The 24,194-nt window shown below is 42.4% G+C and overlaps 1 protein-coding gene and 1 pseudogene across 3 annotated transcripts in view; one reads left to right on the top strand and one right to left on the bottom strand.

Moving 5' to 3' along the window:
* The window catches only part of ZNF462 (zinc finger protein 462), a 134,698-nt gene that overhangs the window by 85,348 nt on the left and 25,156 nt on the right, over positions 1-24,194 (top strand). For all 3 annotated transcript variants that reach the window (XM_045562319.1, XM_045562316.1, XM_045562318.1), the window contains exons 8-9: positions 14,386-14,653; positions 16,566-16,702. In XM_045562319.1, coding sequence (XP_045418275.1) covers positions 14,386-14,653; positions 16,566-16,702 — 405 coding nt within the window. The remainder of the gene's footprint in view (positions 1-14,385; positions 14,654-16,565; positions 16,703-24,194) is intronic.
* Positions 20,483-21,251, bottom strand: LOC123645833 (annotated as a pseudogene).

Here is a 24,194-nt window from a genome sequence, read left to right as displayed (position 1 = left end):
ATCTAATAATTCAGAAGAATATTATATCACTTTACAAAATCATATTAATATTTTGACCATTGAGTTGAGTCTAAATGAGTCTAGAAAGCATGTATTAAACATCCTTGGGTTGATACATGGATGTTAAAACTAAAGAGCAAAATGCAAACATTTTGGATGTGGCTGAGACTCAGTGTTTGGCAAATAGACCAAAGGGTCTTGGCTGATGACTACACATTATGGTTACAGCACGTGGATATACCACTTGGCCTCCTGTTCACCATTATATTTTTGCACACGAAGGGTTGGTAGGTAGCAGAAAAGGTAGCCTAGTGAGTTTCCTTCTTTTCTTCCCATAGGTAGGACCTAATGTATTCCAGATGTGAGTCCAGTGGGTTCAATAGAAACAGTAGGAACTGAATGAGCAATTCTAACCTGCTAGTAAAATCTGGAGAAGAAAAGATGGTGTTTTCTAATTACCCAAACAAAGCATGGAATCATGGGCTGTCAAAGATATTCCATCATCAATAAGGAATGTGCTACCAGTTGGTTTTTCTCTTGGTGGGAATGCATTCCCACCAAGCTGCCTTCCCCATCTGAGAAATATTGTAATATTTGGTCAGGACTATGAGTGCAATTTATAGACATAGAAAAGGTAAAAATGCGAGGCCTCTATCTCACCTTTCCCCTGTTTAAAATGCTTCAGTGGCCGTCTACTTTGCCTTCAGAATAAATTCCGAGCTCTGCCTGGAAAGTTATTATTTGGGCTCCACAAAAATCTCCCTGGGATCCTTCCCCACCACTTCTTCCCTCCTGCTTACTGTGCTGCGGCCATGCGGGAGCCCTGTCTTTAAAAGGGTCCTGCTATCTCGCACTCCAGGCCTTGCTGCTCCTTCTTCCTGGAATGCCCTTTTCCACTTATTTTGTAGATCTACACTGGAAGGAATGCAGGGCCATCTCTCAACTCAGACCCTTAGGTTTCTCAAAATGAGTAGTAGGCAAACACCTCCAAGGGGTAACCCATGCTCAGCTGAGCCAGAAGTTCCCAAGGAAGCTGAGAAGCCCTCAGCAGTCACAAAATAAAACCCCAAAATTCATGCAAGCTGAGAAGTTTGCAGCAACATCCCTCATAGGCAGCAGGAAGAACCAGATAATCATCCAATACATGTCCAAATAGATGGAGTGGCAAGAAGTATAATTAAGAGAAAGAAAACCAGGATGAAGGGTAGAAAGGCTGGAGTTTGGAGTGTCAGGGAGGGTGGTTGTGGGGGGCATCATTGATGATAAGAATGATTGGGGCCATGCCTACAAATTGCACACCAAGAACCTTGCTCAAACCTGCAGGTGACCTTGAAAAAAAATTGAAAAGGAAACAGACCCCAGAATAGTTGCCAGGAAAGCCTGTATACCTTGGGACTTAAATTTGCTCTGACAGGCCTTTTTGAAGCAAGTTGATTTGTGACTGTGTGTTTTGTGTGTTTTGTTAACTAACAAAATGGGGGTGAATCATAAAGTCTGTGGTATTATTAGGGCCCAGCCCCACCTTTGAGCTGAATCCAAGCCCCACCATCAGTCCCCCTGACTCAGATGTCTCCACCTACAAAATCAGCTGGTGGGTTGTCACCAGAAGTAGCTCCAAAGCATCTACCATGTGCCTAGAGCTGGGGTGTGTATTACATATGTTTACAGCAGTTTGAGAGATCCCTGTTCCACTTGACCCACCAGCCCCCCGCCCCCAGCCTGTTAAGGAGACCAAATTCTTTCATCTATAGAAAACACCCCGTCAATGCTAATTCAGTGCAAGATTTACACGTTGTAGACTTCAATTGCTGTGAGATTGAGGCCCCTCCAAGCACTCCCAACGTGCCAGGCGCTGGACTTCACACACTGGTCTCTGTATCTCCAGAGCACCCCATGAAGCTGCCAGTGTGTTACCTTCTCCATTCGACCAATGAAGAACCAGAGGCCTGTTTGGTTGAGAGTTGCTGCAGAGCTATGAGGAGCTCATCAGCGTGCTCTGGAGAGCTGGAGAGTTGTCTGATTTCCAGTTGCCCCCTTGGTTTTCCCATCTGTGTAATGAGACGTAATAGTTCTCATTTCATAAGGTCATGGTGAAGATCAGCAAGAGACTGTGAAAAGCACCTGACACGGTTGCTAGACGTAGAGCTGGCTGAGACAGCAAAAGGTGAACCTGGACCACACGACCTGATCCCTCTGGCTTCTTGGAGGCTTCCACCTCGCACCTGAGCCCAGCATCCCTGAGCAACATTCCCGTGGGTGGGTTTGCAGTGGGTGGAGGAGCTACCCTAAGGGAAGAACCTACTTCTTTAATGGCGTTTAAAAATACAGCTTAACCCAGAGCCAGGATTTTCTTACACTGCATGGGAATAGGTGAAAATAAAAGAAAAAAGGGTAAGAAACCCACTGGGTTTGTCGGCTCAGAGACTCCCGCTCTGGGACAATTTTAGAAGAGCTCTGTGCTTTGAACTGTGGCTGCTCATTCCTGTTCTTGATCAGCCATCACCTTTCTCACCTGATTTTTGTATCATCACTTAGAGCCCTACGGTTATCTAAATATATATATATGCTTATACCCAGATGTGTTCTTTCCTCTTGATTATCTAATCTTTTAAGAAATCTCCACAATTGTTCCCTCTCCAGGCTTTCACAGCACGATTCATAGCAAGCTGTCCATTGTGACTGACTCCTTGAAGTCAGTAGGCATCTTCCCTCCAGTCGGGTCTTGAGGAGGATGCACGGTGGCCTTGCCCAGGGCCTGTGAGCTCTAAATACCATCCGAGGTTGTTCTCAAGCTTTCTGTGGTTGAGGCCGAGTCATTTATATAAAGAGGCTTTTGTACTCAGAGTTTCTTGTTGGATTTTTTTGGTGTGGTAAAGACATCTATACGATCTAAACGAACAGCAGGAAACATTACTTCCTCATCACGCAATTCAAAAGAGTCACAGGTGAATTATGCGTTTGGTATTGTAAGAGCTTCTCAATTAACAATGGCAGATGCCACCCAGAGTTTTCCTCCGAAAACGTTAGAAAAAGGCTCCTTCACCACACATTCATTTGTTTCCCTACACGATTTCCTGCCTGTTTCAAAGAGGGTTTTTAAGAATGCACACTTTGAGTTACAAATACTTAGTGCAGAAGGAATATCTGGAATGTTTGCTAATCACTGTGGCAGAAAAAGAACATGCTGAAATGGGGCACTCAGGAGCCCCAAGTTGTGTTCTTGCTTCTCCCTTGACTGTCTGGGTAACATGAAGCCATCTCTGCTTTTCTGAACTGCTTCCAGTCCCTATGCAAAATGGATAGCCTGTACGCTACGTTATTTGGGATGAAAGTGCGTTCCTGATGGAGGAAAATTGCTAAAACATTTTATACAGCGAGAATCTATTTCTGGATACCTGAGAGTAATCCGTGAATACCTTCTCACGGATTACAAAGGTCTGTATCTGCATGATGTTGGGCGGTGGCTGGGGGAAAGCCATGGTGCACTTAAACACCTGAGCGTCTCACACACATCTGTGCCTGCTGATGGGTGCACAAAAGCAGGGTGAGAGAACTGCGAGTAGAATCACCTCACGTGGCTTCCAGATGTCCTGATATCATCTGTTTCTTAGTTTTAACTTCTAGCTGATTTGGGGTCCAAACAAGAAATTGATTCCTTTGGCTTCTTGAAGTGGCCATGGATTCAGAATTCCATTTCATTCAAATTCTCAAATGTTCAGAAGTCATTGTCTAGGTAGTTCAAAAACACCCAGCCCCGTGTCAGCAAAACTGGTTCAGTTTCAATGGGAAGGCTCTGTCCACCTCACTGCCCAAAGAGAGAGTGACATTTGTCAATTGGATTGTCCTTTTAAATTCTGGATTTTCCAGATCCAGTATCTTCAATTCATATGCTTGTTGGATGTTTGCAACACATTTACTGAGCACTTGTTTTAGGCCAGGCCCTGAGCTAAGTTCTGGGAGACATCAACTTAAACAAATTACAGGTAGATGGATGCATGCATGTATGGGTACAGGGATGGATAAATGGATGGATAGCCTAATTTCAAAGGCTGCTGGGGGTAAAATAAATTGATCTCAAGACAGCATAACTACTATTAATTAGTCCAGGGGGGAAATTGAGTAAGTGTATCTAGAAGGATCAAGGAAAATCTTCATAGCGATGGCAAATTTGAACTGAGTTCAATTTTAAGAGATGAATAAGAGTTTGTCAAGGTAAAAAGTATAAGAAAGGCATTGCAAGAATGTACAAAGATGCAGTGAAATAGGTGAACAGGTGAATGTTAGAAGCCATCTATGTGGCTGGCATTAAACACAGTGTGGGAACAGTGTGGATGAGGGTTGGGGGTGAGGATAGGTCTGGAAAGATGAAGGAGGGTCTGAGCACCATGGTTCAGAGTTTGGACTTTTTTCTGTAAGAAGGAGTGAGTATCATGATCACATCTGCACTGTAGAAAAGAAAGGAATCTTAGGGGGAGACAAAACTGGGAAATAGAAGGCCAGTTAGGAACATTTTACAGAAGTTCACACAAGCAACCACGAAGGCCAGTTAGGAACATTTTACAGAAGTTCACACAAGCAACCACGAGAGCGTGAACAAAAGCCGTGGCAGTGGGTTCGTGGAGAGGATCACAGAGAAACAGCTTCTTAGGAGGTTGAGCCAGCAGAGCTTTTTGGACTCATTGAATGTGCAGAATGAAAGAGAGAAATGAATCAGTGATTTATTCTGATTTCATTGACTGGGTGAATGGTGATGCCATTGGAAGAAAAATGCAGAAAGACAAATGGACTTGTTCCCCAATAAAAGACTGGTGAATCCAAAGTCCAGGAATCATCTTTGTCTCAGGTCAGACCTGCCAGGATTCCCCCAAAATATAGAGAAGCTTCGTGCAAAATAAGGCCTTTGAGTGACCCTGTCAATGAACACAAGTACGATGGGAAACTAAATCTCAAAAACAGAAAGATTGCCCATTTTTTGCTGTGTTTTTGTCGGTTTTGAAGACTGATTTTTTGTTTTGGTTTTTTTCTGGTCTATTCCTTGATCATATTTCAAGGTTTTGTTTTTACTCATCAGAATGACAGGAAGTTTTCAGTGTGTGTTTCCTTCAAGTTTGGCCTCAACCTTATTTTCAGGATTAGGCGTTTGTTTCTCCGTTTGCCTCCATGACAACCAAGCCCAGAATTCCTATATATAGTCACCCAGCACCCATTGTCCCTCTGGCCATTGTATCATAATCTCGTGCATCTAGGCCAGAGAGCTCCACTGATGATAGAAGACAAGGAGGTGCCAGAGTCCTTGGCCTGGAGATTTTCAAGGCATAATCAAAAGAAGGAAATAAAATAACGTGGCTGCCTCTAGAGATTTATGTTACGCCTTAGACAATATCCAGAAGGAATTGAAATGGTTTGTGTTGTAAAGCTTACTCTCTAATACAGTTTTCTTTTGGAATGGCCCATAGATGAAGAACGTTTTTGAGGGTCTTCAGAGGAAATACTTAGAAAGTTGCATTGGTGATTTGCAGTTTTTGTTGTTAATCTGGATGCCAAATTCCTCTAAGTATTAATAGCACAAAATCAACAGCAGGTACCTTGAGACAGAAAGCAAGCTAAATCGACGTACAAAGGAATACAGGATAGAGCCTTAAAAAACTTTTTAAATCAGCAGACTTGTTGACTCTGAATCATCATGACAGTTCTATGCTACGCACTGTTTTAGTAACTTAAAACTCTCTCTATATATATTTGGAGTTAAGAAAGTTGTCCACAAATTCCATCCAGCAAACATTTTCTTAAGAACCTTTCTAGGCACTTCTGAGCACTTGGGATGCATCAGTGAAGAAAATAGCAAGACTTCTTGCTCCTGTGGAGCTCACATCACTTGCTCATTTGTCATTTTAGATAGGCAGGAATAATAACTTACAGCCACAGTTGTCCATAAATTCAATTCAGCAAACATTTTCTTAAGTACCATAATTAAGTAATTATGATGGTAATTAAAGTTTATTAAGTTGGTAAAGAACCTAACAGATTATCTTGTCTAGAGGTGCTTAAAAAAATTATTGTGGTAAAAAAAAAACACATAACATGAAATTTACCCTCAACAAATGCTTGAGTTTACAATATTGCTAACTATATGCACATTGTTGCATAGCAGATCTCTGGAACTTTTTCGTCTTACATGATGGAAACCCTATACCCATTGAACAATAACTCCCTTCTTCCCTCTACCCACTGCCCCTGGTATCCACCATTCTACTTTCTGTCTCTCTGAGTTTGCTCTAGAAGTAGCATCAGGCAGTATTTGCCTTTCTGCGACTTAGCATAATTTCTTCAGATTTCAACCATGTTAATAGCATATGATGGGATTTTCTTCTTTTTTTATACACATGATGGAATATTATTCAATATGTATTTATACATATATATCAATCACACCATAGTCAGCCTTACCAAAAAAAAATGTATATATATGTATATATATATATAATACACACACCATATTTCCTTTTTCCATTCATCTGTGGATGGTCATTTAGGTTGTTTCTACCTCCTGGCTATTGTAAATAATGCTGCAATGAACATGAGCATGCACATATCTCTTTGAGATCCCAATTTCAATTCTTAGGAATAAATACCCAGAAGTGGGATTGCTGGATCATATGATAGTTCTCTTTCCAGTATTTTGAGGAAACTACATGCTGTTTTCTGTAGCAGCTGTACCACTTTAACATTCCCAACAACAGCACACGAGGGTTCCAGTTTCTCCACATCCTTGCGAGCACTTACTACTTTTTTTTTTTAATTGCCATCCTAACCAAATAATCTTTTTAAAAATGCCTAAAGTATTTTATTTTCATTTAAAATATAGAGGTGTTTATTCACCAGTATTGTGATGTAGGGTTAGGCCTAGGTATTTGAATCTGGGTTCTTTGATTGGAGTTCCCTGTTTTCTCTCTTGCATAAACCACACACACCTACATTGTATTGTGTGCTGCACTCAGTTTTAATTTCTTTGAAGTGGAATGAGAACTTAGACATTTGCCAAATAGTCTTAGAGCAGAGTCCTTCTAGATTTCTATGTTCTCAATCTTTTTTAGTTGATCTTGCCAAAACATAACTTGACAGTAATTTTTTTTTAGCAACTTGACTTTATCAAGTCTTTTCAAAACACTCAACGTAGCATTCTTAGAAATAACATTTTTACATCATATTTCATCATTTTATAGAATATTAATTAAATAAGCTCAGTAACAAATATAACAGTATGAAGAAGTTTGGGAGCAAATCAAATTGATTCTTGCTAACATTAACTCAAATACTGGAATAAGAGACGGATGGACCTACTAGGGAATGGTGCATATCACCAGCCTAGACACCACTGCAGCCATGGGTCTTCATTGGTCGGGATGCTTTAAGGGCACAGACATTGATCTGGTCAGGTTTGCCAGTGGGGGTTGCTTAAGAGGACTGGTAAGTGTAATATGAGGTATAATGGGATGAGGGTGAGAATCACAATGTGCATATACTGGCAAAACATTATGGAGAGCAAAGAGTTCTATTTGTATTGTTGGGAAAAATCTTCACAAAGGAGGTGACCTTTCAACTGAGTTTTGAAGGATGGGTAGGAATTCATCAGGGGAAAAAGAAGAGGAAGAGGATGAGGTAGCCCTGATCAAGGACTCCCAGTGATGCGATATACGTATCGTAGAATGTTCAAGGAATTGGAAACTAGCTAAGTGTGGCTGGAGACATGGGCTGGGACCAGACTGAAGTGCTGACTTTATACTCCTGAGCTCTCGAGCATAACTATATCATAAGTGTGTGTGTGATGTGTGCTATTTGTCTATGATACGTATACCGGCTGAACTAGAATAGGTCTTAGAGGGGAAAAGAACCGGGAGGAGGCTTTCAGAGGCCGAATAAGGGGTGAGGAAGGCAGGGGACTGGAGAGGAAATGAGCAGGGGTGGGTTGTGAGTGGTGTCTCTGGGACATGACACCTGGTTAAATGTGCTGCCATAGGAAAGGGAGAAGTCTGGCACTTTGACGGAAGAATCTCACGGTTTGGGCTCCTACAAAGGGAAGGGCCATTCACTGACATTCAGAACGTTTGGGGAAAGATGGTGTCAGGTGTCAACATGTTGCGTTTGAGGAGTCTCAGACATAAAGCTCAAAGCAGTTTTTCAGCTTTAGATGAAAACTCAGATGATCTCAAAGCTCAGTGGTTTCCCATTGCCATAGAATTGTCCACTGGGTGACTACAGATTCCTGGGTCACTATCACATAGACAGAAAATACTTGACTATTTTTGTCCTTTGCCTGAGTTTATCAGCTAGTTGTATAATAGAAGTTGCATGCCATTCCAAAAGTTTCCTGGCTATTAACTAAAGTGTGTCTTTAGCTGCTCTCTTACTGCTAGTGTGCCTTTCTAAAATTTTCTATCATTTCTTGACTAGAAATAGTGAACTATATGTCCAGCTTATCTGAGTCCTACCCCTAGGCTCCTGACTTTGGACATTTACAGTATTTGTGGTTAAGTTTATCCACAGGTGATATTTTATTTCTAATCGCTTATGCTACCAACCTTAGTTGCTAAACAGTCTGTTTTCCTGAAGAAAATTACAATCCATGTATTATTTTGAACTTCCAGTGCTATTTCAGAACTTGGGAGATTTTAAATCATCCCTTACACGACCTACCCCACCCTCTGATGTATGTGTTGTTCTGTTCAGATTCATCATTTCCTTGCCCTGGGGAACTTAAATCACTTTTTTCATTGTGATAAGAGTGTAGTTGTTTAATTTCTGTTTAGTTTCCCCAAAATGTACAACTTAGGTGGAGGTGTGGCAGCTTGAACATTGAGGTATCTGCATGTCTATTGTGGATGTCATTAATAAATGTAACTAATGAATACTAGTCACATTTATTAATGGACACTGGTAGTTCTTTTGACATTCCCTCTTCATCTCCCTCACTCCCACATTTTATCAGTCACAAAGTGCCGCTCATTTTCCTTTCTTCCTCCCTACCTTTTTGTAGATGCCTCTATTAAAACATTTGTTTTTGCATTGTATCACAATTAATTGTTTACGTGTATGTCTGAGACAGTGAGTTGCTTGGGGTCAGTGCTCAAGTCTCACTATCCCAGAGCAGGGTTTCCTATTTACTTAGATGCTCAACAAATGTTTGCTGAATGAATGGATGTAATTTAATCATTTGCCTCCCTGGCCACCTCTAAAATTTGCTTGCCTAAAATTCTTTGTCTTTTATTTTTTTTCTGGTACTTGATTCACACTGACCAACAAGCCTCAAATCTGCATGAAAATCTAACTCAAGTATAATCAAATGTGGATGCTGGCAACAAGGTACTGCTACTCCCTTTCACCTTCACTCACCCTTTCTATACAGAGCTGCAGAAAACTGAGAATTGATCCTGGGTACGGCTTCCTTTTTGTGTCACTCAGTGCCAGGGGACTGTCCTCTGCAGCTCCCACCATTTGCTGCCCAGTTGGTTCTTAATCTTCCCTGTGTCTTCCTTGATCTTACAATAGTTGAACTCTCCTGTTACTGTTCATTTGTTCTCTTTGCCCCTTTTATTCCTGCAGTCAGTGGAGTGAGTTTGCTAGACGTGGAGAAGGCCTCTATTTTCACAAGTCAACTGCTCAGCTCTACCCTAATAGATAGGAGTTTCTAGAAGGCATTGTTCATGTCTTCTCTGACTTTCAGTCCCCAGAGCCAGCACATGGCCTGGCACTAAGACAGTGTTGACTAAATGTTGTGGAATCAGAACTGGGAATACCCAAGAAGGTCTCATTCTGTCAGGCTTATTTATCATTCACTTTTTTTGTCATTTGCCTTTATAAAGTCCAATTTGTTGTGATTGCTTCTGCACTGGTGAATTTCTGGAGAAAAACATCAAAAAAAAAAAAAAAAACCATCTAATTGATACTCACCTGGGTTTGGCTGGTATTTGGAGGAGCTGGAATTAGCAAAACATTTACCATTTCTCCAGGAACATGAAGAGGTGAGAGGACCAGGAGGTCTCATCCGGAATTAAGTCCTTGCCTGAAATCCTGAGCTGGTCAAGAGCCATGGAAAAGCACCCACCTCCCATTTGCATTTGTGCACCTTTCTTTTCCCAGCCAAATCCCACTTGAGGAATTTTAGAGTGTTATTATTTGAGGACGATTTATCAAGCATGTAACTAAAGCATGACATTTAAACAGACAGCTTTTCAATTCTGGGTATTTGCAGTGCTTTACCTGTACAACGTGCTTCTAGAAATGTCTTCTATGTAGTCCTATTTTTTTGGTCTTATGAAGCATTTTGAAATTTTGGATATTCTTTTTCTTTTCCGTGAATCTTGCTTTCTTTGTCTTTTTTTTCAAATGCTCCAAAATGCTTATTTTAGTGTTTTCTTTCATATTCAGTTTAATGTTATTTTCTCTCTCTTCTGCTACCATTTGTATCTTATTCTGTTATTTTCTTAGCTATTTCAACCTTCCTACCACTTTCTCTCTCTGCTCTGTACTGTGTGTTTATTCCTGAGAAAACTGTCCATGCTTTTTCTCACACCTTTGGTTTGTATCATGGGACCCTGGAGGTCACCGATGGGGATGGATGCCTAATAGGCAAGACTCAGACTTTACAGTCAGACAGATCTTTGTTCAGATCCTGCCTCTGCTTCTTAGTAGCTGTGTGACCAACCATCCTCAGCTTCAGTTCCCTCGTTGTCAAAATTGAGATGAGGAGCCGATTACACTGTACACCATAGTTGTGAAAATTAATTTCTGGCTGCCCCGTAAATTCCAGACCTTGTAGGCAATGTGACCATCCATGCTAAAATTCTAGTTTGATCCTGATTTTACAGAACATAATTCTTTTCTTATGATAGACAATTTATAAAAATGGATAGCTACGTATAACTTAGTTAAATTTATTTTATAACTATAATTATACATTATAATTTAATTTCTAAAACTTTGCATCTAAATAAAGTCACAAGTCAGGGAACTCTTTTGTCAGACTGCATGTCTCAGGGTCGGTTGGTTAGGGATGTGTGGTAATGTTAAGCTGTGATCTGTTTTTGAAGGTGGCCCTCCTTCCTCTTTGCTGTTGGCTCCATTGCAGATACCACTGTCCATGCAGGTGATAAAAATGTACCTTGCGTGACCCACGGTTGGGTGCAGAATTTCCCACTGAATTCACCTGCATGTGCTTCAGCTGCTGTATTTCCCCATGACCAGAAGTCTGACTCTCCAAACACGGGTATTTTTAACTTTTCCTTCCTTATGCTCAGAATGAAAGAAAAGAGACTTAATGATGATTTTTAACTTATGTGACATGCCCTTCACTTCTAAGTCTGTTTGCCTCTCTAACCTGGGCACAAAACGACCCTCTTCCTGCTCTTCGGGCTGTGCTCCACGCACAAACTGGAATTTTATATAGCCGAGCAAGTGGGCTTTTTAAAGAGCGGTGGAATGATACACACTCACGTCTTTGTCACTTTAGTGCCCAAAGTGCGAAAATCCTACATTATTCACAAACTCCAAGTGAGAGGAGAGTGAGAGAGATGGAGAATGTTAGCACCAAAGAGGAAAGTACAGTAGCTCTCAGAAGACCCAGAAAGTTGTAACCTGGGCATTATTACAAATATATCATGACTGGTGGGATTTGCTTATTTTTGTCAATAAGCCTGTCCATCTGATTTTAACCAGGAGGAAAAAAGGAATTGATGGCATACAGCTGCTGTTCTTTTTGCACTGCCATTTAAGAAGGGTGATAAGTCTCCATGTCTTGGATGCTTTCCCTGTGACTTCTTGCATTTTTATTTCTCCAGGTTTTCTGTAATATATAAATACCACAGTTAAAATGTGGAATGTGTCAACGAAAAGGAGATTCCCTTCTCTTGGAGGGAGTCTGCCTAAGAGATTGGTGATTGTGTTGAGTTGGGGTGGGGAGAAGGGAGGGGAGATGCATTCGCATGGCTTGGCCTCTGACCAGGAGCTGTGTATTTCTTTGTAGCTTTGCAATGAAGGATTGAAGCTGTCACGTGCCTGGTATCTGAGACAGCTGCCAGCACCCAGTCTAACCTGTGAGACTCAGGGGTATGCCATGTCGTGCAGGGAACTGTGGCTGGTTTTTGAGAAATAGACCATTCCTTGGGATGTTGGTTTTGGTCTCTGGGTGGATTTGCGGATGATAAACAAATCACTGGCTTCAGGACCTGGCTCTGGCCTTGTTATTTGCAGAGTTTCTATTCTGCAGAGCTAAGAATGCAAACGAGAACCAACACTACCAAGAGGACAGAGACTTTCCAGGGATACTGGCTAGCAGTTCAGCTTGCAGCTCAAGACTGTGCTAACAAGAGAGGCGGAGTGTGTTTTGTGCTTCACCGTTTGTGTGTGTGTGTGTGTGTGTGTTTTAAGCAGAAACTAGTCTTGAGGGCTTCCATAGAAAACGTCTGGAACAATCCATGAAATGATAAACAAACCTGCTATTGAAAGAAAGAATGAGAAGTTGACAATTGTATTATTGTGATCCTGAGTGGGTTCATCAGCTAGGGTAGAGGAATAAAGAACAAGAAGATAAAAGAACTGGGTGAAATGAATTCAGTTGTCATTCCTTTCTTCCTTTGTCTTTGGTTTACACCTGGTAATGAACCTATGGAGGCTTGGAGAGATTATTCAAGTTTCCTTTTGTTTTATTTTTTTGTGTGAGAGGTTTGTTTACAATTTCCAAAGGGGTTTTTCTCAATCTTGAGGAATATGAATTGGGAGAGGGGAGTGGACAGGAGAACAAGAGGGGGAGATATTTTCATATTTTGAAGACAGGAGGGGGCCCCACAATCAGGGAGGCTGCTTTGCTTTTGTTTTCCTTCTGGAAGAGGCGGACGGGATGGATGGTGCTGGTCTCATCAAATATGGGTTTTACAGAATTCCTCCATGTCCTGCCTCAAGGAATTATGCTTTGGAAAATTAAGTGTCCATCAAATCAGGAGGAGGCTTGTACAGTTTCTATCCCCTACTTTTTGAAAGGCTTAAGAAAAGAGCCCTTTGTTTTCTTTTCAAGGAAAGTTACACTGAAATTCATCTGTGTGGTATTCGTGGACTTCATTTGTGTCATTCACAGGCAGCTGTAGGTTATACAGGACGATGTTGAATTCCTAACCTCAACATTCAAAGCAGCATGTTGGGAAAAGGTTCAAGACCTTTCTTTTACTTTCTCTCTCTCTCTCTTTTTTTTTTTTTTTTTTTGGCTTTTTTTTCTCTTTCTTAATTTAAAGAAGAAACTCAGTTTTCCCCTCCTCCCACCTAGATCAGATTTCTCCACCACATGCCATGTGCCTGTCATTTCCGACATTTTCCTCGGAATCGAAAACTTTAAAAAATACCTTTCAGGGAAACTTGTTTGGAATTTCATTTTAATGGGATTTATGAATAAATCTCCATCTTAATGCTGACTAAGCTTGAAACATCCATTCCAGGAGAACACACTATCGGATTTTTATATTTTAAAATTTAAATCACTTGCCTGTGAAGGCATAAAACATTTTTATATTTGTGTGAGTGCCTGGTGCTTGAGCATTTCTGTTAAAGACCGATTTTTTTTTTTTAATTTGGTTGGCTTGAATAAATCTGGGCTGCAAAGGAAAAGATATTGCATCATCTACTTTCCTTTCTCGTGTAGACGCCTGTGTACATTATGTGGGTTTATTTATCTCACCTAGAAGGACGGGTATTCTGTGGCAACCTGTTGCCACACTGCAATTTCCTTTAACAAACAGTTTACTTTCTTCCTTCACTTAGAAACTTTTAACCTCAGAATTTTATTTTTAAATGCCATAAGCCCTCAAAGTCAGATGATAAGAGGTGACGTTTCCTCCCTACATGTGTTTCCCAGATCTGTGTTGTAGAAGGTACATGAAGATAAAAGGTGGGATCATATTCATCCCCTTTAAAAAAAAAAAAAACAACCTCAAAACCAATGGGGAGATGATGGTCAAAATGAAAGGGTGCAATCTTGTAGTTATGAAATGAAAGTGAGTTCTGGGGATCAGATGTCCAGCATGGTGACTGTAGTTCGCAATTCTGTGCTGTTTACTTAAAATTTGCTAAGGGACAGGATCTCAGGTGTGCCCACTGCACAAGAAAAATGCTAACTATGTGAGATGATGGATGTGCTAATGAACTTGATTACTACGGTAATCATTTCACGATGTACCCACATATCAGATCATCATGTTGTACACCTTAAACGTGTACAGTTTTTATTTGTCAGTTATCCCTCGATCAAGCAGGGTGGGGAGGCCTGAAGTGTCAGGGGTTTTCAAGCAACACACCTCTCCTGTGTGCTCCGTGCCCTGTGTTATTTTCGCCATCTCTTCACAGACTCGTCATACTCAGAGCCCCCAGACGTTCAGCAGCAGCTGAACCACTATCAGTCGGCCGCCCTGGCGAGAAATAACAGCCGTGTCAGCCCTGTGCCTCTTTCCGGGGCCACTGCTGGCACTGAGCAGAAAACCGAAGCCGTTCTTCACTGCGAATTCTGTGAATTCTCCTCTGGCTACATCCAGAGCATCCGGCGCCACTACCGGGACAAGCATGGTGGGAAGAAGCTTTTCAAGTGCAAAGACTGCTCCTTTTACACAGGCTTTAAGTAAGTGGCGTGATGAGTAGTTGGGAAGAACAAGGTGGTTCCCCTGCTCACCCCTGACCACGTACTTCCCTATACACTTTCCTGCCTGGAGCTCGGGGGAGGCCGTGCCCACGGGTGATGGGAAGATGATGTAGGGTTGAGTCCAGCCTTCGTGAAAGGAGGCCAGTTTCAGAGACTGCTTGGGGTTTATGGAAGGGAGGAAGGGCTGTATCAGAACAAATGGGTTTAAAAATCAGAGCAAATGGGCTCCCGAGCAGTGAGAGATCTCAGCAAAGGATTTCTCTGGCCCAGTACACAGAGCAGTGTTTCCCTTCAGAGAACCATCCCCCACCCCTTGTTTTTTGTCTTTGAAAAAAAATATGTTCTTGGAAGCAAAGTCAAAGTCAAGAGAAAACATCCAGCAATAGTGACTTCCCTGCTGCCCCTATAGAAAGTTCTTGTTTATTAAGGTCGTAGTATTGAAAGACACAGAGAAGCAAGACACCAGCACTGTGAACACTAGGCTTGAGCAATCGTAGAGAGATTGTTCCAATCTAGAAAAAGATAATCAAAAGTCACTCTCGCTCCTCTGCGTGACAGAACTGGTGAACTCAATTAAGGAATGAAATGCTTCCTATGATGTAATCTAGACTTCTCCTGTGATTTAATCTCATCCTGTGAGATAACATTTAGGTTAGTGGTTACAGGTGTAGAGTGTGGAGACTGACTGTCCAGGTTTGAATCCCAGCTTTGCCATTCATTGGCTGTGTGACGTGGGACAAGCTACTAAGCCTCTCTGTGTCTCCATTTCCTTATCTGTAAAATAAGAATAATAATAGTACCTACTTCATAGGGCTCTTGTGAGCAGTGTATGAAATGGTATATCTGAAGTGTTTAGAATAGTGCTTGGCACAAGGCAAACATTAATAAGTATTATAATAGCAGAGATAGAAAGCTATCATAATAATATAACATTAGATATTGTATTATAGATACAAAGCTATTTCTGCTTCTATTGCAATCAGGATCTGACTTAAACTACTTTAATACAGACTTCACAAAGAGATGCTGTAGAAATTAGGTTTCATGTCCAAAGAAAAAGATGAATTGGAAAAAGAACAAATCTTCCCACCAACATCTTAGCTGTTGGGATTTGATGGGAAATGTATTATATCTCAGACTATTAATTTGCTGCAGTTATATAAATATGGTCAGATACACATATAAGTAATTTAGAACTGAGAGAAGGCTAAAGAACCCAGATAACAAGGGCCGACTGACAGATGTACATGTTTCCCCGGAGTGCAGCACTTGGGTTCATGAAAGGGGTCCTCACCCATTAAACTCTTGGTTTTATCCATTTTTATGAGACATTTAAAGCTTTTTAGATTTTGAAGACATGAAAAGGATGGAGAAAGAGGTAACAGTACCATTCTACCTTCAAGCTGATACTACAGCTCTGAGTTTGGTTTACCTACTCACTAATCATGATGATTGCCTTCCTAAACAATTTGCCCCCCTTACCTGTGACAAATCACGTAGGCAGTTTGTAAATCAGCCAAGCTTTAAGATAGCCCATCTCCTCCCAAGCATGATGAGAAGTAGTTCCTCTTAGGGATTTTGTTTTCATACTTTTAATAGGCAATTTCTAATTTTCAAGAATAAAGTGTTTGGAGAATCTCTTTCTCAATCTAAGCCCTGAACCCAGCCAAGTGGCAAAATATCCAGATAGTTACTACCGTTTGACAGTGTTCAGTTCTCGGTTGAGTGACCAGGGAACTTGTGGTCAGCAAACATGATTAACAGATTTCTTTTAAGCCCCTCAAGCAGGAGTGCCACACTTGGACACCTATGACAAGTGTGTCAGCAGGAGATGTGTGAAAGAAATGACCCTTGTCACATTCATCACCTGTCTCCCCAACCTTTCTCCCAGATCTGCTTTTACTATGCACATGGAAGCTGGGCATTCGGCGGTTCCCGAGGAGGGCCCCAAAGATCTTCGCTGTCCTCTCTGCCTCTATCACACCAAATACAAGCGCAACATGATCGACCACATTGTGCTGCACCGAGGTAACCTCCTAACTCAGTTTTCTTGGATGCAGGGGGAGGATGGAGGGTAGCATGGGTGTGTTCTAGGGAACCTCCCTCAGCGTGGCAGTGGCACTGTTGTCCTGGTCACTTCTTCCTCACCTTATCTCCAGGCAGAATACCACAGTGATATAACTACAGTGACAGCCAACAGGACAAAAACAACTTCCTGCTGGGAGGATTTCCCCCACCTAGAGGGAGGCGAAGGTGATGGGTTCTGCAGTGAACACTTCTGTAGGGTGTCCCAGCATGAGAGATTTTTACATTCGGAATCCTCTGCCACCCACAGCCTTGTGTAGAATGCATAGAAGGACTGAATGAGAAACAGAATGGGTGAAGGCAAACATGTGGAGAGCTATACAGGTGTTAGAGATTCTTTTGAGGAAGACCAAAATGATGATTTCCAAAGTAAAGTGTGGAATTTCCCTTGAAATGGATGAGGAGAAAGAATTCTTCACAGTAATATTTATTGTATATTCTAATACTCTATGTTATGTATATCCTATTAATATTAAATAATAATAATATATATATTCTATATATTAGAAAATCCATGGCCTTTGGATTTACATTCTCATTTTAAAGCCTTTTCCATTTACTCTCTCTCTCGTCCATGAAAAGACATGATTACACTGATGAGCCAATGGCCACGTGTCCAGTGGTGTTCCACATTGATCGCATAACGGATGTTCTATAAATGTTGATTCCTGCTGATAAACACTGATACTTCTTTAGGTCCACTTTGGTCTTTCTTTGAGTTGAGTTTACTCTTGGCCAATTAAAACATTGTTAAATAATGGGCTTCCTCTGCATTGGAAGGAAAAATATGTTTATGTAGAACCTGCTTTGCCCTGAAAAGATTCAAGCCGCAGGTGGATGGAAGAATGTTACTGGGATACATATTGCAAGTCTCGATTGCTGTTTCCATCTACTGATCTTTCTGTCTCTCCTTCATTTTTTTCTCTCCTTCCCTTCTTTCTTTTTCCCTCTTCCTTCCTTTCTTCCTTCCTTTGACTCTAGCTTTGGGAAGCTTTTCAATTCTTGCCCCATGTGCCTCAAAAGCAATGCGTGTTGTCTGCTGTCCTGCTGAGATGTCACTCACTCTGAAATGCTGGGTATTTCGGGGGTGTTTGCAAAGCATCTCACATTTCCCCGGAGCCATTGCCTTTGGCCAGTATGTTTTATGACATACTCACCTATGTCTGCACAGACTCCATACAAGGCTGGCCATTTAACACTCTCAGATTTCCCTCCTTCCCACTGCACTCTAATGAGACGGGGGGCCGTTGCTGGCTGGGACGTCCACCTGCAAGCTGGGAGGAGCAGCACAGGAACACTTGGGCAGGAATTCTTGGCCTGCGTGGTCTTTCCTGGTGTTCCGCCTCAGTCACCTGGCTTCCGGTCCCCCAGCCCATGTGTTGTGGTGGCTCTGTGCCCCGTCCCAGCTTGGGTACAGGCCATCAGCAGTGCTACTGCTGAGCAAACAGAAACGGTGAGACCTCACTTTCCGTGGTTGGTTCCCTTCTTTTCCCATATTGCTGCCTGGCGGGATCAGAGCTTTGATGCCTAACGAGCTCAATGACTTTCCTTCCCTGAGCTGAGAACACAGGAAAGGGGGAGGTAGACAGAGATTAAACACTAAGGCCACAAACACTCCCATCGCTCTCTACACTTGACAAAGTGCTGCTTACACGCACACTGTCACTTCCTCTGCCAGCAACATTACGAGAGACAGTACTATTACTTATATTTCTGTTTCACGTATATGCAACTTGAGGCTGAGAAAGACCACATTTACTTATTTGTTTTATTTAGTATGATTTATTTGCAGTCTACTTCATTTTACAAAGGATTTATAGTATCTTAAAAACATTCGTGAAGAATTATAGAATTAAAAACAAATTAGGAAATTGGGGCAAATGCAAAAATCAGGAGAAACCAGTGGAAAGTTCACCTAGAAATATGAAAAATAGTGACCGGGAGTTTAGATACGCAGGGGATGCCATGAGGGTGCTGCACGTTTGTTTGCAGTGGGCTGCAGATTAGGCCCTGAGATTCCTGCTGACCACGGGAGAAAAGGAAACAAGGAATCAGATTTAGACCGCTTGTTAGACCTTTTTGAAACGTTGTTCAGCAAATGTTCAGGAATCCTAGACACTGAAACCTAAAGGATTTCTCCAGCAGGTTCTCCTGAAGGGGGTGGGGTGTGCTATAGAGTGTGCATTGTGCCCACCATAAATACAGTAGGTTCTGTAGGGCCCATGAGAGCTGTAGGGCCCATGCTGCTCTGTGGATGAATAAGCATCTTTGGTCTCTGGGGCCCTCAGTATGAGATCTTTCTGAGGCCTTCATTAATTAAAATACTTTGGATGAAAGGCAAGAAAAACAACTTCTGAGCTGGCCCTGAGACAGAGCTACTGCTGGCAAGAATAGAGTTTCCATAGCTTTTTGTCTAGACAAATTGACATATTTAAGTAGGGAGAAGAGGGAGGAGAAACCATTTCATTTATGGGAAATCTGAATGAGAGGTGATCAGGGATTTATGTTGGCCATGCAGAAGGGAGCATGATGTTTGTTCATGTATTCGGCAAACATTCATTATTTACTTGTTACATGCCACACTTTGCTTGGTTCTTTGGGCAAGATGAGGTGCATAAGACCCAATACCGTCCCTCCTCCGGGGATGGAACGTGTGCATCGTACATGCAAGACAGTGAGTGGTGGGTATCTAGGAGACGTGTTTCTGCCTGGGGTAGAGAGGGGTGCTTTCAAACTGAGCCATGGTAACATTTCAACAGATAGAGAGGACTTTGGACAGGGTATGTTAATTTTCTAGGGCTACTGTGACAAATGACCACCATTGGGTGACTTAAAACAACAGAAGTGTATTCTCCCATGGTTCTGGAGACTAGTAGTCTGAAACCAAGATGTTGGCAGGGCTATGTTCCCTTTGAAGGCTCAAGATGAGAATCCTTCTTTTCCTCTTCCTACGTTCTAATGACTCTTGGTGTTCCTTGACGCTCCTTGGCTTATAGCTGCATTACTCTAGTCTCTGTCTCCGTCTTCACACAGCGCTCTTTCCTTTTTACAAGAACACTAGGCATTGGGTTTAGGGCCCGACCCTTATCTAGTATGACCTAACCTTAACTAATTGCATCTACAAAGACCTTATGTCTCAATAAAGTCACATTCTGAGGATCTAGGTGGACATATTTCTGGGGGATACTATTCAACCTCCTGCATAGGGGAAGGAACAATTTAATAAACCACTGAGGTCAGCAAGACATGTCTGTAGAATGGCATCAGACAGTTCTGGGTGCCCAAAGAGAATAGGAGGCATACCTGAGAAGTCTGTTCTGGCCAAATTATGGAGCTCTTGGATACTAATGTAGAAGTTTGAACTGTACGCGGTAGACAGATGGGAAGCCAGGACAGATTTTGATCAGGTGAGACACTTATTGAATACTAACTGAGTAAAGATTGAATAAAGGATTGGTAGACTCATCTCTTTCAGGAACTGTGAACTTAGGTCAGATCAACATTTGGTGAGACTCACCATGATTTGATGAGTTTAACTAGAGAAAAATTAAGCTCTGAGACTTTTGTTTCAAGGACAAAGTTGGTGGAAGGACTTTTGGTGGATTTTTATTCATGCAACAAATATGTATTGAATACCTACTATATGTTAGCATTGTTTTGTTTTTGTTTTTTTGACGGAGGATTTTTATTATTTTTATGTATAGAAAACCCAACACTGTACAGTTAGCCCAGTTTAGTGGCAAGTTCTTTAGCCTTTGCCTTTCCCAGCTGCGCAATACAGATTTTGGACCCCAGGACGCTGCCTCCCCAGTGGTGGCAGATCGCATCATATCTGTCACTGTAATTGGTCCTGATAGCTTCCACCAGCTTGGCCTTTGTCTTTCGAGTTGACCCGTGTGAAGGCGACAGCGGCACAGGTCTTCCTGTGGACTAGACGCTCCAGTCCTGTCTTCCCCCTGATAATGCGGTGAGGGCCCCCGATCTTCCAGCACAGAGCAGGCAGGAAGTCAGCCAGCTCCATGGGCTCCAAGGCATGTGCCACCACCACCAGGCAAGCCTTCTCGTTCTCCACCAAGGTGGTGACAGTATTAACCCCTGCTCAGAGGGCAGGTGGCCTCCCAGTGGGGGCATCCCCTTTGCCAGCAGCTTTCTTCTCAGCCTGGGCCAACAGTCTCTGCTCTGTACTCGTGGGCCGGCTGAGGCAGCTGAGTGCCTGTTTGGCGGTCCGAGGCCTGGGCGAACTGGTTAATTGCAGGAGGCACTTTCAGCACCTGTAGAGGGTAGCCCTTTGCCGCTGCAACCGGATGTAGCGGGGCCATTGGACAGAGCGGGTGAGGTCCCCTTTGGGCTGGAGGTCCTGTCCAATGCCAGAATTCTTCAGCCTTTCCTCAGACAGGGAATTCACCACCTTCTTGGCCTCCTGCTTCTTCACAATAGCAGGGGCCGGGGACACCTTCTTCCCCTTGACCGTCTTTTCTTTGGGCATCTTTGACAGCTGGAGGAGAGAGTGCTAGCATTGTTTTAAGCTCTAGGGATACAGCCATGAGAAGTCAGGCAGGGTTTGTGCACTGAAGGAACTTGAACTCGAATGGGAAGAGAGACAATAAGCAAGTGAATAGTTTCATGGGTATGTTTCTATTGAGTTTATCACCATTGGAAGCACAATGCCTCACACGTAGCTTTGCGCATATGCACCTTGTACACCCATAGTGAGCCTGAAAAATTGGGCACAGATTGAATTGAAGGGATGAAACACAGTTTTGCCAAATATTTACATTGTGATTATGGAGCTATGCAGTCACTGCTACTGATCTCCAGTTGGCGTATTAACTTTAAGTTTCTGTTTCCCAATACATAGACAAACGCTGAATTTAACTGAACTTTGCAAGTGGGAGTCTTGGGAACAGAAGTAATCTCCCCTAATTTATCTGATCAGTGTCATTTTTCTTGAGGAAAAAAAAAACTACAGTGAGATTGCCAATCTTTAATGTTATTCAGTGAAATTTCATGTTCCATTCCAACCCCACCAAATATCTTTGCCTGTTAGAATTAGAGGTGCTGCTCCCATCTCTCTCTAGCTTGAAGGTGGTGTCCTGGCCAACTTGAAAACGTAATAGTTCTCACCAGGAGCTGTTTCACTTGTGTTTATGTGTGTCTATTTATGGTTATATTTTTGGATGATTGCTTTAAAAAATGGTGTTACTTTCTTAATGGCTTTCTCTAGTACTCAGCCTTTGTCTGTTTTTGGCCTGGAGAGTAGGTCTTTGGTTTGGCCCAAAGAGAGACTCAGTCTTCTAGAATGATAATTTGCATACAGAGTTTGTTGGAGTGAAGGACTTCTAAATCCTTCCAAATCCATTTAGACTTGGCATGCCCAGGGAAGGAAACCGACGTATGTTGTGGTCTGCCTTTCAGGAAGAATTTGTACTTGATGATTCTGGACTCCACCATGATGTGGTTTTTCACCGATCTGAGCAGAACTGACCCCTTTGTAGTCGCAACTCTGCAGATTTTTCCACTGAACTCCATGGGAGCTTGACAGCATGCAATTCTCGGCTCTGGTTGCGCCTTGGTACACATGTGCTTCAATGTGACATTACTCTGGGGCCCAGCCTCTTGGGTTTTATGTCCCACTGCAACACCAAGCATCTTTTGAGTAGGAGGAGATGAGAGACACAATCCATCTTGTAGTCGAACTGGTGAAGTCATAATATTTTTGCAGCCAGTGCTAGAAGCTGAGTCACAATGAGTGTGATTCAGGCCCTGATTTCTTACCCAAGGTAATTTTGAAAGGTGTGAAGTCAAAAAGACCCACAGTTGTCACTGCCCCCATAGAAAAAAAAACCCTGAGCACTGAGCTTCTGTAGCCAGTCCATACCTGGAAACATTCCAGCCGTTAACTTTATGTCCTTCACTTGCCTCAATAATGAATAACCTCATTCAGAAAACACCATCGGTCATTTGCCCACCTTTCAAAGTCTGTCTTGTTTTTTTTATCTTGGACATGTTAGCCGTGTTTTCAGAAAGGAGAAGAAGTTAACTTTTTTCTAAAATTAATATCTTAGTAAAAGCCCATATAATTAAGAGATGTGGCACACTGGTAATGTCTTAGTTTGGAAGTGGGAAGTCTCACATTTCAGAGTAAGTACGCAGAGAAATGACCTTTTCTTAAATCCAGAAGATACTTGAAAGACATTCAGATATTAATGGTCACCTTAGAAATCTGTAGCTTTTGCATTTTTAAAATATCAGGAATGAAAGGCTTATAAGTACACTGCATACAGCTTGGATGTTCCCGGGAGGCTCACACCAGGGCTGCAGCAGGAGGGTGCCCGCGGAGCTCAGGAGACCTGTACTCCCAGGTCACAACTTTGTGCCGAACCAGAGGTGTGACTTTGAGGAAGTAGCTTAATTGATCAGTTCTCAGTTTCTACATCAATAAACTGAAGAAAATAGAACTGACTTCACAGGGTGTTATGAGAACAAAAAGTTGCCGTGAGGGCAGAACACCTAACAGTGCTTTGAACCACAGTGAGCACTTAATAAATTGCAGTGGCGTTTACATTAATTATTATTATTTAAACTCCGGGGTATTATTCTGAGTGCTCCTGACTTTGTATAACATTCGCTTAGACACACATAGTGAAACTGGAAACTGCAAAGAAAACTAACCAAAATGGCAGAGGAATTGAAAAGGAGACCCATTAAAAAAAATAAAGTTTGGAAAGAACCTATTATTAACTATGGAGAAGTGAAGACTGGATAGGGACTGAATGCCTGTCTGCAGCGTGGTTGGGGCGTCGTTATATGGACAGTGATACCCGGCTGTTCTCCGTCTCCATGGAGGTCAACGGACAGGCAAGACAGGCCAGAGCCAAAGAACTAAAGTGGAAGCAATAGAGACGGCAAGATATAAATCAGGACCAAGTGTAGAGAGAGCAAGGGGGGTCCAGCACCAAGGAAGGGGCAGTAAAGTTCATATCAACACTTCCCATGAACTGCTGAGGTCTAAGGGCGTACCCTAGTGTGGGGGCTGGCCCCCGTTCAGCCTGCACGCCCTACGCCTTGCCATGGGCCCCAGCTTGCTTACGCGTTACTCAGAGCAGTGGCAGTTCATTCCTGGCACTTTGCTTAGAGCAGCAGTTCCCAACTGGGGTCGATCTTGCCTCCCCAGGGTACGTTAGTCAGCAGGCATTTTTGGCTGTCACGACTGGGGAGAAGGGGATGCTATTGATTCCTAGTGGGTAGAGGCCAGGGTTACTGATAAACATCCTGCGATGCACAGGACAGCCCCTGACAACAAAGAATTATCCAGCCCCAAAATGTCAGCAGTGCTACTATTGAGAATCCCTGGGTTAGAGGAATAGCATATCCTAACATAGGCTCCTTTAGACTTACTAGTTTACACCAAAGCATTTTTGCTCCGTTGACACCA

Source organism: Lemur catta, chromosome 10, assembly GCF_020740605.2.
Source record: "Lemur catta isolate mLemCat1 chromosome 10, mLemCat1.pri, whole genome shotgun sequence".
Classification (NCBI taxonomy): domain Eukaryota; kingdom Metazoa; phylum Chordata; class Mammalia; order Primates; family Lemuridae; genus Lemur; species Lemur catta.
This window is presented reverse-complemented; position numbering and strand designations above follow the sequence as displayed.